This window comes from Chelonoidis abingdonii, chromosome 3 (genome assembly GCF_003597395.2).
Source record: "Chelonoidis abingdonii isolate Lonesome George chromosome 3, CheloAbing_2.0, whole genome shotgun sequence".
NCBI classification, from domain to species: Eukaryota; Metazoa; Chordata; order Testudines; family Testudinidae; genus Chelonoidis; species Chelonoidis abingdonii.
Genome location: NC_133771.1, coordinates 160946973 through 160965066, shown reverse-complemented (window position 1 = coordinate 160965066; position 18094 = coordinate 160946973). Strand labels below are relative to the sequence as shown.

At 45.2% G+C, this 18094-nt stretch overlaps 1 protein-coding gene across 1 annotated transcript; it reads right to left on the bottom strand.

The window, feature by feature from the left end:
• Positions 1–7724: 7724 nt before the first annotated feature.
• FOSL2 (FOS like 2, AP-1 transcription factor subunit) lies at positions 7725–17359 on the bottom strand. The gene is made up of 3 exons (XM_032790228.2): positions 17109–17359; positions 12906–13013; positions 7725–11529 (listed from the first exon to the last, which is right to left on the bottom strand). The coding sequence occupies exons 1-3, from the start codon at positions 17277–17279 to the stop codon at positions 11020–11022; spliced, it is 789 nt and encodes a 262-aa protein (XP_032646119.1). The 5' UTR covers positions 17280–17359; the 3' UTR covers positions 7725–11019.
• Between the last annotated feature and the right edge of the window lie 735 nt (positions 17360–18094).

Genomic DNA, 18094 nt, shown 5'->3' with positions numbered 1-18094 from the left:
TGCCAATATTGACTGATGCCCGTCTGGAAAATTATTGCCTGACTGGTATCCTGAGCCATCCATAGTGTATGTGTATGGACACACACAGAAGGAGCCCCCTCCCCATGAGCTTACTGACACACCAACAGGAGCACTGCAGATGTTATTAATTTTTTACTTCATAAACACTGGACAGCTCAGCCAATACACCAAGGTCCTGACTTGCAACACCCAATGTGAAGCCTCCTTCCACCTCTTGCCATAGGCTGTTGAAATAACAATATATTTAAGCTGGCGCTGTAGGTTTGTAATGCCCTTACTGGAGAGGGACCTTCCTATATGCAAGAGCTGTTCCTGCTGCAACATCCTGTTGGGTATCTGCACCCCAGCATCATCCATCCTTTAGGAGCTTCCCTCTCATGATCCAATGAAAACAGGAGGGTTGGGGTGGGGTGGTTTGAAGAGAACCAGTCCTCTGTGCAGTTGGAAATTCAATGGCCTTGGGCCAGTCAACTTTCACAAAATCCAAGAGTACCTTAAATGGGTGATGTAAATTATTCAGTAGCAGAGGTGAGGAATCACAGGATTAATAGAGGAGTTCTACATCGACAGTGCCCTTTTAAATGCTGAGCCCCCCCCCCCCCATCTGTGTGTGAACATGCAGTGGTTGGGGGCTCGGGGCACCAAGGAGCCTTTTCCCCCTTTCAGCCCCATGCACAGTGGCCAGCCCCAGTTGCAGCCCTTGTATTTTCCTGAGCACAGGAACTGCTCCCCTGCTACTGCTGTGAGCCAGCACAAAGGGGTGAGGAGAAAGGAGACCCGATGGCACCAATCCTGCCTGCAGCTGCCAGCAGAAATGGGAAGCATATGCTGCACTGAAAGGCATTGCAGAGGACGTGCTTTCCCCCATGCACCAGGGAACTCTAGGAGACATTGCGTGTGGCTGGTTCTCTCCCTGGGTCTGGCCAGTACCATGCACAAACCACCTCCTATGCTGGCCTGTGTCTAATAAGCATCAGCCAGTCCTCAGGGAGCAATGCCATACTTTGCCTTCAGAACAGCAGCTGGCCCTTTTCACTCACCATGTCCAAAAGGCACCTCCTCAGGAGGGAAGAAGCAATATAATAGTCTTCAAAATATGTTAAGGGCTGTTAGGACAGTGACCAATTGTTCTCCATGTCTACTGAAGGTAATGCAGGAAGTAATGGGCTTAATCTGCAGCAAGAGAGATTCAGACAAGATATTAGGAAAGCCTTTCAAACTATTAGGGGCAGCTGACATCTTCCACACAATCACTGCCCTATGAAGGCATGGACTGGAGCCAGGCAATGGTGGATTTTAGTCTTTCCCATCTTCTTTGTAACCCTTTGTCAGACTGCCTGGAATGAGGACCTAAGTGAGCTGGCTTCTCTTGTTCCTGGGGTAGGTATTACTAATTGCTGGTGCTCATGCAGAAGCTGGCACCTGTTGTTCCCTGCACACTGCTGCTTGGGCCCCATGAAAACAAAGATAGGCAGTTTTCAGATTTGCTTGACTGTATCATAACTTAAGCTTCCTAAATGTGACTTAAGTGAAAGCACTTTCCTGGCCCTGCAAAAGTGTCCACGCTACACCCCAGGCATGAGAGTTGGGTGTCGCAAAAGACAAGAACTGATCCAGACCTTCCTTTACCCAAAATTCAAACGAAATCTCTTGCTGGGGAAGCTCATTTCTTAAACACCAGCACGAGTGTCATTAACGGGAACCAATAATGAATGTACCTGAATGTGGAAGCCAGGGGGCAGCAGTTTCAGACCAGGGTGAGGGTAGAGGAGGTGTGTCCTTTGATGGGTTCTGCCTGTAATCCTTCAAGGACACATATCTGAAGGACCGTGACCAGAGCACCACTGGCTGTAACTCCTTATCTTCCTCTCCACAGGAACTGAAGGACAAGCTCTGGCTACAGAATAAGGAGGGTAGAAAGAAGAACATAGAGGAGACTACTGAATGGAACACAGAGACAGTACATAATTGGAACTGATTACTAATACTATAGAAGTGGTCAGTGACACAAGTCCTGTCTCCCTACACAATACTTACCTGTGGAATGGAACATGTGAAATGACAGAGCAACTTCATGCTCAACCTCCCTTATGCTGAACCGTTTATTTCCTTGTATACCATTATGTCCTCCTCCCAACTTAGTCCTTGTCTCCTTGACCTCAGTTAGCCAGCCCCAGAAGAGCTAATATTTCCCCCTACAGACCAAGGAGACTCCTACCATTCAAATGTGCTAACACTTGAGGGTGGAAAGAAGCGTTTGTGCATTGTACTGGAAGGTGGAACAAATCCACTTCTATACTGCTTAGATAGTGTCAAAGGATTTCAAGACCCTGTCCTGCCTTCATCAAGGGAAGTCTTTCCCGATAGGCTTTGGGGCTCACTGCACTGCACATTCCTCTGGACATCTTGCTCCTGAAGCTCAACCCTAGAAGAGAGACCCAGGAATATCGGCACAGAGCAACAAGCCAGCTAGCCTGCTCCCTAATACTGCAGGTGGCCAAAGTATGTTGCTGAATGAGGCCAACAATTGCATCACCATACATAGAGATGCGGGGACTTGGTAACCGATTTGCCTGTCACAATTAGTCAAAAGGCTTGCTACTGCTGACATGAAAACTAATTGGAATTAGGCCACTGAGTTCAATAGGAGCAGGACAAGAAGATGTTAATGTCAAAAATGTATCAATTGTTCCATTTCAGTGTATTTGATGCAACACTCTTGTCACATTTTTCCTCTGTCACATCCTTCCCATGGGGCAATGGAAACATCACTGCAAAACAGCATGCTGGATGACATCCTCCCCCAACTCTACGTGCCACTGAGCATTCTCAAAAGTATAGCATGGAGCTTGTACTTTCCATTGATTGCAATGTATTTGCCGCCCCATCTGCTTCTATAGTGATAAAATCAAAGAGCTGTGGGTGTCAAAGCTGCCATCTCCAATCTAGCATAGCCACATCTTCCCTTTAGGCTACAGCCTTGTTCCAAACACAAAGCATTGCTCAAGGTAAAGTCCCATGGGTGTTAAACATCAACAGACAGTGCGAGATAACTATGCCTTAGAGTTAAGAAAAAGAAAAGAGACCTCTAGGTTCCTAAGAGCTGGCTACACTATTGTACACCGACTGGTGAGAAAGGAGGTACTTTCTTGCGAGCTAGCAATGACTGTGATAATGGCCCTAGTTCAAAGAGGAGAGCCTGCTCTCTCTCTTGTGATGGGAGACCAGACGAAATGAAAGTGGTAGCTTCCTCTAACTGTTAGACCCAGTGGGGGAGGCCAGTAAGGCAAAAATGATCCTACTAGACAAGAGTTAATAGGTCAGAACTTTGTTAGTCTGCCCCTGTAAAGTGACCAAGGCAACATCTGCTTCTGGTGTTCCTAACTTCCAAGATAATATGTGCTCTGTGGTAACAAAGCTCCGTGGTTCCATAGTAAACTCCATGAATCAGTAGAACAGAGGACGAATCTTTTCCCACATGAAGTGAAGAGTTTAAAAAAAGAACTACAGACACCAAGATTCCCATGTAAATGTGGTTGAACTTAACCTCCCACAGAAAGGAAGGTTACTGGAAGACTTTGCTCTGCTGTGTAATTTCATCCTTTAGAACCAAATTATAGTAACTGTGTGGACATTCTACTGGCTGTGGGCTAATGATGGGAAAAGGCCGTTCTAAGCCAGTGCATACTGGGAGAAAGTAGAGTGGGAGGCCTATCTTTGTAACCAGCTCTTCTGGTACAGCACTGTGTTACCAAACAGAGGCTCACTGTGTTTTCTATGTTTCTAAGGAGAATGGGAATAACATGGCCTTCTGATGGCTGATTTTTGTTTTGTAAGGTGAATTTAATGCTGGTGAAAGGTACCAGTCTGATACCTTGGAGACCTCTATGCACCTTGAGAACAGAGACAAAGCAGCTGAAGCAAGGCCATCACAGGTATGTGCTAGGAGTCCTTCACCAATCACACCATCCCTGCCCAAGAGGGGCAAACACAAAGGTAACTCAGTCTCCAAGGCCTGTTTGCTCCTCCACTTCTGTGTTTGCTTAGTGTCACTTGTAGTTGTGATGTAGATCACTGGCCATTGAGTTCACTCACATGGGCATATTCTCAGGCCTGGTGGTTTATGGTTACAGAGTGCCTTGAGCAGTCCCCTAAACTTCAGAAGGCTTGTCATACCACGTTATTAATGTAAGCCATTCCAGCACATCAGCACCAGGTTCCCTAACACGCATTTCCACAGTGTGACAAGGAACACAGCTTCCTTCATGGAAGAAGGGGCGGTGCCTATCTTTCAAAGGAGATGCAAAACCAAAGTACTAGCGGCACATACTCATAAAGCATCCAGTGAGGCTGTAGGAATAGACCTGCTTTGTAGGAGTTGGGGCCGAAGCCAACATGGCTAATTATGTATTGCCTAACAAAAATTGCTCCTGTGTTTTCAACTGGATACAGGATCCTTTAGTTCCTGTCCTAAACTGTAACATAGTGTTGCTGTGTGCGGGTAAACAGATGCCACCTTCCACCCCAGAGACAGCTGCTTTTCATAGATGGGCGAAGTTATCCCTGTATAAATCCCCAGGTAAATGCAGGGTGCTTCCATAAACTAGCTTGGTACCCAGGATCAGAATTTAGCCCCCAGGTTGGAAGCTTTGAGTCCTTCTGTCTGAAAGATGGTAAAGCAGGTCATCACCTCTTGCATTTTCTAGTTCCAGCCTCTTCCTTTTGAAGGCAAGAGAAAGGGATTAATGCAGTATTTGCTTTTTAGCCCATGTGGTTCATTCCGTTAGTGTCTGCCCTGTTTACTAGTGTTGCTGCTGAACAGCTGTCTGGATTACACCCCCTTTGATGAAAGAAGCCCTGAAATGTTTTACAGATAGGCATCAGTAGCCATTTGTTTGGAGTGAAGGAACATGCAAGCTTTTAATTGTTCACGGCCAAGACAGCCTTTTAATGACTTCAGTTAACAGAGAGAAGAACTCCAGTTAGCTCTCATTACACAAAAAGTCTCCATAACGTCATTAAAACAGGATTTACAAGTGTCATAACTCCCAGCAGCATCGTCAACAACACAGGCAATCATTACAACTGAGCACCGTGGGAGAGGAGGAACAAACCATGAAGGAATGGAAGGAAAAGCAAGGATGAAAAGAAGAGGGAGGGGGGGAGAAGAAAAACTTCATTCTTCTTTTCCAATCTAAATTGATTTTATTCTACAAAAATGCTACTCCGTTAAAATTGTAAAAGCAAAACTGTTTTAATATGTTTTCTTTCATAGCAGCAAGCTTTCTCTAACAAGCTTTTTGTTTTAGTGCAAATACTGTAGGCCTGTATTACAGTAAAACAGAAAAGAGACAACACCAGAGAGATTGCTTCAGAGCCAAGATTTTCCATGATCGCAAGAACTATACAAAGATCAAAATGAGCAAAGATTCCCAATTTAGCAGTCACCTTTAAGAACCTTCTTGATAGGAATCATTTCACCCCAGGCGAAAAGAAAAAAATTATCTAAATTTGTGGGGGAGGGGGAGGGAATAATGGTGCCCCAAACATACATAGATCACCACAGATTTGTATGAATCTTGGGAGTGAGTCCAATTTCTCTCACACCAGTTTTATACTAGTGTAACTCCACTTATTTCCTTTTCAGAGGCGTTACTCCTGATTTACACACATGCAAATGGAATCAGAATCAGGCTGTTTTCTTCAAGGATCTTAAAGTAGACTTCAGTTGACACTAGTAACTTCTCGCTCTAATAAAGATGCACTATCCCTTATTGATGTTACTTTGAACTACACAGTATATCTAAATATATACACAACATTTTATCCTCTCATTGAGCAAAAACAAACAGATACCTAGTTTCTACACATTTTTAATATCAAGTAACCACAAACAAGAAAGTGGAATAACCCTTTAATCATACGGTGAGAACAATTAAGTAGAACAGGACAGGATTTTATTATCATCTTGTACTCTGAGATTTGTCCCCAGCCCCAGCTACTGTTCACAAAGGAGTGATAATGCATCTTTAAAAACAAATATCTCTATACATTTTATACAGACAAGAAAAAATAATTCAGGAATCTTTTTTTTTTTTTTCCTTTTTAAGTAAAAGAAAAAAGCATTATTAACCAGAAAAACCAAACAATTGAAGTATTTTTAATGCTCTCATTATTATATCCAGGTCTGGAACAGAGAAAGATGTAAACATGACAAATAAATAAGAAATAAAATGTAAATTGTTCCCTCCTTTCTTAAAACATTTGATCTGGCCTTTCTGATGAGAATGATCTTGTAATGGTCACTATGGAAATTATTATTTTAAAGCATTTCAGAATTCTGCTTTAGAGTTGAAAAAAACCAAACCAAACCAAAACAGGAACATGAGTTGGGAGGATGTTAAGTTAATGGTGGGCAGAGCTGTTGGAGCAGACACAAAATGTTTGCCTGCCAATAAATAATGAGATATTAAGCTTTTTTAGGATCAAGGCCAGGTGGATCCTACATACAGAAAGAAGCAAAATGAAGGGTTCAGATGAATTTAATAGATCATTTAAATAATACTTTAAAAAAAAAAAAAAAAACCAACCCAAACTATTGGCCCCCAGCAGGTTGGTCCCAGGCCTATCACTCAGCTTTCAGACTTAGTCAGCCCCCTCACCAAAGAGGAAGGAATAGATAGGGGCCATGCCAGAGCTGGGAGGGGATGGGAAATGGGCTGAAACCAGCATGAGAAAAAGCATGTGGAGGTTGAAAGAATGTTGCCTTTGATTTATATTTCCTTTGCGGCTGCTCCTCCAATTCAGGAGCAATTTATGTTAAACATGACAGAGTTCCGTGGAATCTTATAGACTAACAGACATATTGGAGCATAAGCTTTCATGGGTGAATACCCACTTCGTCAGATGCATGCACACTTTAAACACGTGCTCGAGTGCTTTACTGAGCCGGGGCCAGACACTGGAGGACTGATCCAAAGCCTGTTGAAGTCAATGGAAAGATGGCCATGGATTTACATAGCCTTTGGATCAGACCCTAGTTGCGATATGACTGTACATTTAGAAATCATCATGACACAGGTGTACATGGAGATTCCTGGTTGCAAAATGGTGGAGCATATCACTATCTCAAAGAGGGCAAGTGAAACTGACACTAGTAAAAGATGAATCCAGAGCCAGCTCACAGCAGCAGAGGTCATGCTGTGTCTGATTTGCAACAGAGTAAGCAAAGCCAAGGCTACCTGCCCTCAGAAGCCTCCACTCAAGTGGAATGCACAAGCCCTGTGGCCTAACAACAGAGGTTCTTAACCTAGGATTCCCTGAAGGGTTTCTGAGGGAGGGGCAAAGAAAGCAGATGGAAAAAGCTGCAGAGCTTCTAGATTTTCCCCTCTTGCGTTCTGTTTGTTTTAATTTATAAGACACACAACTATAAAAACTGTCACAACTGACAAGTGGTCCAAGGTATTTTCAGATATTAGAAAAGGGTTCATCTGCTCCTAACGGTCACAAACACACTGCCTAAGGGGTCACCACTCAGCAGGGATGCCGCTGTCTCGGGCTCAGCTCTGAAGTGCTCACTGAAAGATCAAAACAAGGGGAACAGTGAGGGCAGGAGCAGGGCCGGCTACTGGCTTTTTTGTTGCCCCAAGCAAAGCAAAAAACCAAAAAAAAACAACCAGAGTGCAGGGAGACCAGAGCAGCGAACAAAAAAAAAAAAAAAAAAAAAAAAAAAAAAGGGCAGCCACGCACCCTAGGTTTGGGCAGAATGCTGCCACTTAGAATCTGCCACCCCAAGCATGAGCTCGCTCGGCTGGTGCCTGGAGCCAGTCCTGGGCAGGAGGAAGGTGAATACCAGAGAGGAGGCTGGGGCTCTTTTGGGTAACATCTCAAAGAACTAGGACTAAAGAAGAGCCTGGTTCTCCCTCAGCTGTATGCCCATGTCACAGAGATGAGGAGGGAGTTCTATGGCTTGGAGGAGAGACAGAAACAGGCCAATTCTCAGACTTTGAGGTCAGAAGGGACCATCATGATCATCTAGTCTGACCTCCTGCACATTTCAGGCCACAGAATCTCAGGCGCCCACTTCTGTAATAGACCGCTAACCTCTGGCTGAGTTATTCAAGTCTCAAACCACAGTTTAAAGACTTCAAGTTAAAGAGAGCCCCCGATTTACACTGGCTTAAACCTGCAAGTGACCCAGGCCCGTGCTGCAGAGGAAGGCCCAATTAAGTTTGGGCCCAAACTTGCCCAATTAAGCAGAAGAGGATCTGATATCTGGAGGGGGGAAAAAAGCTTGAGATATCTTATAGAAAGCAATCCAGATGTGAAAAGATAATTTCTCATTTCTGGGACTAACTCTGGTTGGCTGGCAAAAGAGGGTTTTATAGGCAGGGGAAAGGACACTTGAAAATTTCTTTCAGACATGTTCTATTTTGCTACCCTGATTGCCCACAAAAGTTGGCTAGGTCCTCCACTCTTGAACAGGTTTCTCTCCACCCCTCCACAATAATGAAAAGGACTGTGTGATCCCAAATCAAGTAGATAGCTGATGGGATTGTGAGCATCACCTGAAGACACGTTAGAAGATGAGAAGTTATTTTTCAGGACACCACAGATTCAGTTTGGTACTAAGGAGACTTTAGAAGAGCCTTTTGCTCACACACTACCAGTTTTGTAATCTCCAGAAAGATGGGGAAGACAGGTACCTACTCAGTTCTTCTTAATGGGTATGCTAATCATGAATTAATTCTAGGGAGGTCCTTGCAGAACAGTGGCTCAGGTCAACTGGCCCAGGGAGAAAGTACATGCGTTTAGGAGTCACCACTTGTTAATATCTTCTGCACTGCATGAGTGAAAATGAAACACAGGAGACATTTTACAGAATCTTCTCTGGACTACTTATTGAAAAATGTTTAAAATCATTTACCTTTATTTCCATTAATCAGTTAAGTTTTGCACTTCAGCTAAGGACAATGAAACTAACTGGTTAGTTTTACCTTTGGTCTGTAGTCAGTTTTGGGTCTCTGGCACTAGCATAAAGTAAGGAATGTTCACATATTAAGAAAAAACAGAATCAATGAATTTCAGTTTCATGAACAAGTCACTAAAACATTTCTGTTCCTGGCAAGTTTTGTAAATGCGTGGGTTTGGTTTGGTTTTAAAGAAAACCTACATTCAGACCGTATCCCTTTAAAACTGATACAACAGTGAGGGTCTGATAGAATCCATTATTACTACATAAAAAGCCGAAACCTCTGAGGTGATGAGTATTGTTAAATCCCAATAGAGGCAGTAGGACCCAAGGGTGCTCAGCATCTCACAGGATTGGGCCCTAAAATAAAACACTGCACCAAAGATTTCTCCACAGTCCAGCCTAATTCAGAACATACCCAGATTTCGATTGATAAACCAAAGAAGATTATACCACACACAATTCGATATGCTGAGACAGCAGCTTCAATGGACAGACTAATGGAGATACTCTTTGAAATGAACTGAAATGAGCTTTCAGCTACTACACCAGAAGCCTGACCCAACATCCATGCACTCGATCTCGGGAAACCCAATGGTGCACCTGAGCACGGTGTGCAAGCGCCATCAACTTCAGTAGGAGTTGGATTTGGCTCCAGAGGAGCTGAGCCTAAGCATATCACTATTTTCAGTAGTGAGTATCAATTTTAAATGGCTATGCTCGTTGTGTGCACTCAGCACTGTCAGCTGAGACCCTGCATAGGAGAAGACAGAGGATCCACTGTTAGAGGCAGAGGCTCTGCTCATCTTGAATATTAGAATTAAAAATCCCCCAATCCAGCAAGTAGCAAACTACAACAGGGGCTAGGAATCAAGGTGCAATGATACAGACAAGGAAAGACAGCAGAGATGCAAACTGCATTGTTGCCTGGGTGACAAGAGAACATTCAGGCACCTTCACCCTTTTGTTCTTAGTAAATCTCTTTCCTGGATGCACTGGAATGTCACTTCCTCGTCAGTGATATGTTCTGGAAATATGGGCTGAGGAAGAAGGGTTTGCCCATGGAGTGGAATCAGCATCTGAGTCAGGCACACTGAGGAGGAGGAGGAGCAGGATGCATTGCACCCAAGGTGGCAGTTGGCCAGGGTGAAGGAAACAAAGGGTCCGGCAGCAGATTTGACAAACACTAATTACAGGAGAAATGCTGCCAAAGACATCGGCTAGGGAAATGGACTCTGGTACCCTATCAGCTACCAGGGCACCATTCCAGTTCCCATTACGAGGCATTCTGCTAATCTGACCTTTGCAGCATGGGGGAGAAGATGGGGGAAAAGGGACAAAAATGTCCATCTCACACCCTCCAACTCCTCCAAACAAATCTCCCCCTGAGTTCATGGCGTCCTTGCCACTGAGCTTGTGGACTATTGACTTACAAGCGCCATCGCTGCGACCAAGCATTTGTGACTCCTCCCCACTCCACATCTTGACAACAGCAAGAATTTCCCACAGCCCCTCCCAAAATCAGCAGCAGCAGCTAACACAGATCATAACAAGCCTTTTGGAGTGGATATCGACTAGATGAAATGTCATGGGATCAGTAACAGAAAGAGAGAGAGATCAACGAACCAGAATGAACTAAGCACAGAGAGTAACTAATCAGATCAGTTCACAAAGATAGGGGGTGACTAGTGATTTTCTGCAGCTCGCCTCCAGTCCTGGCCAAGCGTGTTTCCCAAGTCCATTAAACACATGAAGAGGTTTCCATAGGCAGCGCCTCCAGAGGGGAGATTCCCCTCTCCAGATGGACTGGGCATGTCATTTCCACCATCACCATTTCTGCTTCCATGGAGTTTACATTTGCTCTTGTTCTTCCTGCTCCAGGAGGCTCCTGGAACCACATTTCCCCTTCTCTTGCTGCCCTTGTGCTTGAACGCCCTTGTGCCTGTCTTTAATCTTGTGGAGGAGGTTTCCCCCCCACAGTCCTGGGTGGCGATGTAACACACTGGCAAATGTGGGACACAGGGAGGTTACAAGGCCAACAGGGTTGGAGAGTTCAAGGAATCTGAGGACTGGTCACCGCTGCTGCTACTTCTCCGGTGAGCTTTGGAGCATGACTCCGAAGGGGAGAGAGGAGACTCCTGATCCAGCACGCTGGGGTATGTGAAGACTAGGTTGGAGGTGCCAGGGGTGATCGCGGGCGTCGAGGTCACCACAATGGGAGTGTTGAGTGGCTCCTCCCCATAAAACCCCCCTGCAATGCTGATGGGCTTAATGACAGATCTCTGAACTTTGTCGAGGCCCAAAGAGGAGGATGGGATCTCTTCTTCCACCGGCTCCTGCTTCACCACCACTGCTCCACTCACTCCAGTCCGGACAGTCTGGAGGCTGTGAGATGGTGGGGTGCGTCGCTCCTCGGGGCTGATTTTGCACACAGGGCCATGAGCCACCAGCATGAACTCCAGCTTATCCTTCTCTTTTTGGAGTTCAGCGATCTCCTTCTGCAGCACCGATTTCTCTTCCTCCAGCTCCTCTGTTTCCTGCAGACCGAGGAGAAATAAATAAATGACAATCTACATGAGGGGAGAAAGTGGTGGGCAAAGTCGGAGCCTTAGCAGAATGTGCTAAGCACAGAGAGAAGCTGAGTAGATATGTTACATACCCCTCTCAGAGACCATCTACGAGCAGTAAGAAACATAGCAACCCTTTGGGAGCTGCCACTTTGGCTCTGAAAGAGTGTGTTTGGTACTGCCTGTCAAACAATGTACCCCTAGGACCTCAGAGACTGCTGGTCCTTGCTGCAGTGGAGTGTGCTAGCAATGAATGGGTATTAGGGGAATCACAAACAATGACGCCTGGTGTCCAGGGTGCAGAAGTACAAGTTATGAATGACAGAGAAAAGCCTGCCTCTACTCCATTCTCAGGGTGGCCCTTCCTCCACCACTGCTGTAGTGCCTGGGGCTAATCTGCCATTGCGTGTTGAAGGAAAGTTACCGCCACTTCACCTGGCACATTTCAAACACTCAAAACTGCTTTGGGCATTTAGCCTAATGTAAAGGGGTTCCACTGGACTGAGTTTCCATTCCTGGTTCCATGCTCATCCCCAGCCAGCTGTCCCCTTTTGCTGTTATCCCAGCTACTCAGGCACCAACAACTCTGTGAAGCGAAGAGACCCCCAGGGAAATTCCAGACGGCTCCTATTCACTGCAGTAGGCAACTAGGTTCCGGGGCAGAACATGAGATGTACTGGTCCTCATATGAAAACCAAAGTTTCTTAGGCACTTATGGCCCCCATTATTATTGTACCTGAGCACCTCACCATCTTTAAAGTTTTTATCCTCATAACGCCCCTCTGAGGCAGGGGAGAGCTGTTATCCCATTTTACACCACTGGACCATCCTACCTTTCCAGGGAACTATAGAAAGATCCTTCTGGAGTATACTGGGATTTGCAATAGGGGTTTAACCTATTCAATTACTGCAGCATGAATTAACGCAAACAAATCATATCATGTAAAGGGAAAATCAATACTGATAATCAAGCACTGAAAAGAAGGTGGTGTTTGGAGGGTGTGACAGTGAAACAACTTTATATGCTTATAACTTGGGCAAACAACAAGAGAGTTGTGCGGGTAGGGGCACATGGGTGTAAGTGTAATACTCTCCACATAGGTTGAACCCAGGATATTGAGCACCACAGCACATAACTACTGTATGAGCTAAAGGAGCAACTTCACTAGCTGATAGCAGTAGGTAGCAGTGATTTTTTAGCCTGACTTGAACCAGCCACTGAAAGGGAATGTGGTACAAACGTTGCAGTGTACTTGTGTAACCCACCAGCAGGAGGAGAGGCATGGTTTAGAGTGATCCAAGGGGGTGTATATCCAGGAGGGGAGAGATGTGTGCAGAGTACATACCGCCTGGAGTTTCTCTGTTAGCTCTCGACGCCTGTTACGACACTTAGCAGCTGCCAGCTTGTTCCTCTCTCTCCGGATCCTTCGCTTCTCCTCTTCCTCAGGTGACAGCTGTAGGCACATACCAAAAAAAAAAAAAAAAATCTCAAAACCAAACCACAAGATCTGAGCAAATCCTTCCTTGCACTTCGTGAACAGTAGTTCACTACAGAGCAAAAAGGGCCTGATTCTATGAGGTGCTGCACATGCTCAACTCCCATGGAGGTGGCTGGAAGATGAAGGCGCTCAGCATCCGTCCTAGGATTGGCTCCCTAATAAAGAGGGTCGAAGTAGAGAGGGGCATGACAGGCCTGTGCAAGAAGACAGTGAATCTGCAGCCAAGGCCAAGCAGATAGTGAGTGGCAAATTAAGCAAAACCAGAGCAAGATGTTGTAAGTGCCTCTTTCTTGAAACAAAATATCTGCTTCTTTCCACACAAGCACAGTCGTTAACCTGAAGGTCAGGGACCAGATCCTCCGCAGGTGCAAATCAAAGTAGCTTTATTGAAGTCAATGGAGCTATGCTAATTTACACCAGCTGAGGATCTGGCCCCAGAGTTCCAAGCACCAGCCAAGATAACACACTGTACTTCCTGTATCTGCAGGCAACCATTCAGCAACATAAAAAGACCCCTGGGGCAGATTATGTTCTCTCAGAAGTCCATGGAGTGACACTGTTGTAAATCCAGAGTACTCAAGGGCAGCAGATGACCAGCAATGTCCAGTCAAGTCAGGCTCAAAAATCTAGGTTTGGGGACAACATTTGCAAAATCTCACAGTAACAGAAATTCTTCCATCGTTATAGATACCAGGCCAGCTCCTCAGCTGATGTAAATCCGCACACTGAATGAACCCCATGCTGCTACCTAGACTTACACCAGCTGAGGATGCTGGCCCACCATTTTTAAATACCAATGCAAACTAGCTTTTTGTTTGTATTTTATCACTCCCATGCAGGGTTCACAACTAAAACACGAGAAGCAAAGAGTGACACTGGGCCAGATCCTCAGCTGGTGTGCACCGAGACAGTTCCACTGACTTCAGACTTGCTCTGCAGCTTTAAACCAGTAAGGATCAGTCCCACTGATCAGAAACAAAACTGAAACTGACTAATCTGGTGTTAATGTCCAGGTTGATCGAATGCAAAAAAGTAAACTGTCAACAAATAATGGAAGCATTTTAACAAAAAGAAAAAAAGAAAAAAGAAAAAACTTTCAGTTTTAACACCTCCAGGGCTGTGAACAAGCTAGTCATCATTTTCAGTATCTGGGTTTTTGTGTTTTTTTTTTTTGTTTTTTTCCCCCTCCCCACTTTGCCTAACTTCATTCTGGGTTTTTATTTATTTATATATTTTGTGGCAGTCATTCCCGTTTCACAAAGTTCATCTTAATCCATGTGTGTTCCCCCTCCCACCGATCCCATTGTGCTTTTGGTCTTTTATTAACTTTATACATTTCTGTGATTTTTATTTTGGATTGCACACACATGTATTTCTATTATGAATAAAATGTACATGTATGTGTGTGCATACAATATATACAGTTTATATGGGCCCTGCTCAGCAGAGCCCTAAAGCACACGCTTAAATTATCAGCTGACCTACGGCCTATGGATGGGATTCTCAAAAGTACCAATGGCATTTAGGAACACATGTCCCACTGAAATATATTTCAGACCAAAATTTTCTTCCCAGTAATTTCAATTCTGTTTAATGATCTGGCTCAGGTTGCCACTTTAACAAGTCCCATGAATAACCATGACTGGTGACAGCTCAGGCCCTGATCTGGCACAGAATATTTTCATGTGTAACATTAACTGGGGCCTAAAAATAGAAACAAACAGACCGTGGTGTTTTTAAAAGAGGCCAGTTCTGCATTGTTTGTACCCCTTTTGTATTAATTCTGCGTGAATATGCTACTAGATAGGCTGTTTTGGTGAATGTGCAAACCTATTTTCAGCAACTATTACAGAATATTCTCAGAAAATGATTTATGAATTTGATTCAGGAGACCACACACCAGAAATCTGATCCTAGGAGCCCCATTCAGCCCATCAGGTACCGAACACAGCATACGTCTAATCAGCACAAGCTTGAACGCTCACAAAAAAGCCAGAGGCCAGGAATCACTAGCAGACATTCTTCAGGAAATAAAAAGTCACACAATAATCAAATTGGAGGATATCGGGAGCTCTTCACGGCCCATTTGTGAATGCAGAGGTAATGTTTGTCATATAAATTATTTGTTGCTAATTATTCCTCTAGTTCTAGTGCCAGCTTTCCTCCACTTTAGATAACAGAGCATTGGACCCAGTGAAAGTGGGGGCAATCCACCCTAGTGCAGCACAAGACCTAGGCACCTCTTTACTCCTAACGGAGGATTGGGCTCTTCTTGAGCAGACATATGCTTATAAAAATAGGGCTTAAAAATGGAACTGTGTTAGCCCTCTGCACCAAGGGGATTTTCATTCACGATGAGCAATGTTAACCCCTTGCCTGCCTTTGAAATCTCAAAAAAAAAACCAGACAGGCTAAAATAGTCAGACTGAAAATCAAAACGGATGATGGGGGAAGTAAAAGCAGGACTTATTGTTTGATTAAACAGACCTTGTGCAATACCCATCTAATCTGCTGGCCAGACGCAGTGTCCCATTGCATTTCTCTGCAAAGGTCTGCACAAGTGCAGCTTCAGAGTAACACAGGCCGATCCAGATTACTTATAGTTTCTTTAGAAGTGAATTTTGCACTAATGGCAGGCACTGGTTTGACTGCTCTGGAGGCTGCAGTCTGCTATTAATCCACGTAACAGGAACAGTGTGAACAGTGGCAGTCCAAGCTTGCCCACACCAGCCATCCTGATGTCCCTCTGAGCGGCAAAGCTCTGGAGAAAACGGGCTCAGTTTACAAGATCATTCAGTCCTTGCGCAGATTGCCACCAAGGGATTGGATGTTGGTGGGTTTGCGATGTGGACGCCCGCCCATTAGGAAATAGACTTCGATCTCCAGCCGCCCCCTACACAGACGGCTCTTCTTAATAAGCATATGTTTGCACAGTAAAACCCTCCCACAGCCCAGTTCTGGTTAGTTTCATGCTCATGCCAGCACACAACACTGGAATCAGAGTGGGACCAGCTAGTTGGGGCGCACATGGGAAGAGGAAGGAATTGGCCCAGAGGAGAAGGGATAGTGTGGCACTCCAGGGTCAGCCCTCCCTCCTCCAATCCCCTGGTATTTTTTTTTTTTAAGCAGATTGTGTAAAACTCAGCTCTTCTGAGGTTTTCTCCTGTTTGAGGCCCCAGCCAAACAAACTCAAACTGAAACCCAGTCTAGACTACAGAGTTTCACCTGGTTTTGATGTGAAGCCACAGATTGGCCCAGACTTGTGAAGCCTTTGAAGGAGCTTGGCAGAATTACAATTTGTAATGATGTCATAGCAATAAAGTTACTTCCTCTCGTACAGTATGCTGAGGGACCTGAAAGGCCTGCATAAAGCAAGGGCCAGCCCTGGATGGCAGGATGGAAAGGAGTGTGATCACAGTGTGCTCTGCTCCAGAAATCTGGAACAGACTGAACAGTCCTTAGAGCAGCCCTGTGGCACTCCTAGGACAAAAGGAGTGGAAACGTGAGTGAAAGCCACCTTTCTCCCCATCACTCACACACACACACAGAGGATCTGGCCCTAGGAATTAGTTAGCCTACCACCAAAATGCAACCACCTCTGAAAGGGAAACCTGGCAGCTATTTAACAAAGCACCATAACACCATATATCAAATTGAGGACAGGAAGTGAAGAATATGTTACCCATTGAAAAATGCAAGGAGGGGGGAGTTTTAGATAGACAAAACAATTGGCCAAATAGAATTTAGTCAGCCATAGAGGAATTAAAACCCTCTTACTCTTGCAAAAGGTGCCATGGGATCCTTGTAAAGCCACAAGTTGTCTGGGCCTTGGGTTTTTAGGCATCACCCAAAAGAAAGCCCTTCCAGCAACACAATACCAATGTGGAGTGGGTATCAGTCAGTTTCAGACAAGAGCACCATCTACTGAATCACCAGCCGTATTACTTGCAGCACCCAAGTTTGTCTTACAGTTGCACATCCAAACACCAGTTATAGCCAAACCTGCTTAGCTGGCAAGTTAGGATGAGGCATTCTATCCCCTATGGTTACCTGCTCATCTCTTCTCCTCCTGCCCACTGTGGTCCCAATAGTTTTTATGACACCAGGTCTCTGAAGGGCTGTATGTCCACCAAGTGAAGACAGGCTGGGCAGAGGATGGCTGTAGGGATGTGAGCGAGAGTAGGGACTTGACATGGAGGTGATTACAGTGGGCTGGACCATTTACTGCAGGTCTTGGCTGGTTGTTATGGCATTAATGGTGGGGATAAAAGCACTGCCTGATCCTGGCATATCTATCCGGAATTTCTAGAAGGAGACAAAAAAAAAGGGAGAGAGAAATCAGTACATGCACAATATTGATGTCTAAGCAGAAACAAGTGGAGAAGGAGATTCACTGGGAACAGGGTCAACTCCAGGCACTAGCGCAGGAAGCAGGTGCTTGGGGCGGCCAAGGGAAAGGAGCAGCATGTCCAGCTCTTTGGCAGCAATTCAGTGGTGGGTTGAAGAAAGAAGCGGTGGCAGTTGAGCTGCTACCAAAGTGCCACCAATCGAGGCTCCCCCCTGTCGCTGCTTGGGGCAGCAAATAGATTCTCCCAGTCAGGGCTGGCTCCAGTGTAAGTAGATACCAGAACCAGGACGTATATACCTGAAGCAGATGGACTCAGTGACCCATTGTATACAGATGGCATGGAGAGCTGCGCCTTTCCACAAGCAGACAGCATGGTGTGGCAACCAGCAGAACAGGTTGCCCCACACATGCCATTTAGTTTGCATGCAGAATAGCCTGTGTTTGCACTTGTTCCTGAGGAGTGGATGGGGTGGAGAGCACCTGCACAGACAGCACACACCCCGTGCACCTTCTGGTACGTGAACAAAAACTAAAAGCCTCACAGTGGGAGCTTATCATGTTGAAGGATCTATGTTTTTCTGATGTGTGAAGTGAAAGGCCTTTTCGCTTGTCACAATGATTTGTACTTCTTGGTGCCATAACGCTCTGGTGCAGTTTGGTTTTACTTCACTCCTGAATGAGACTCACT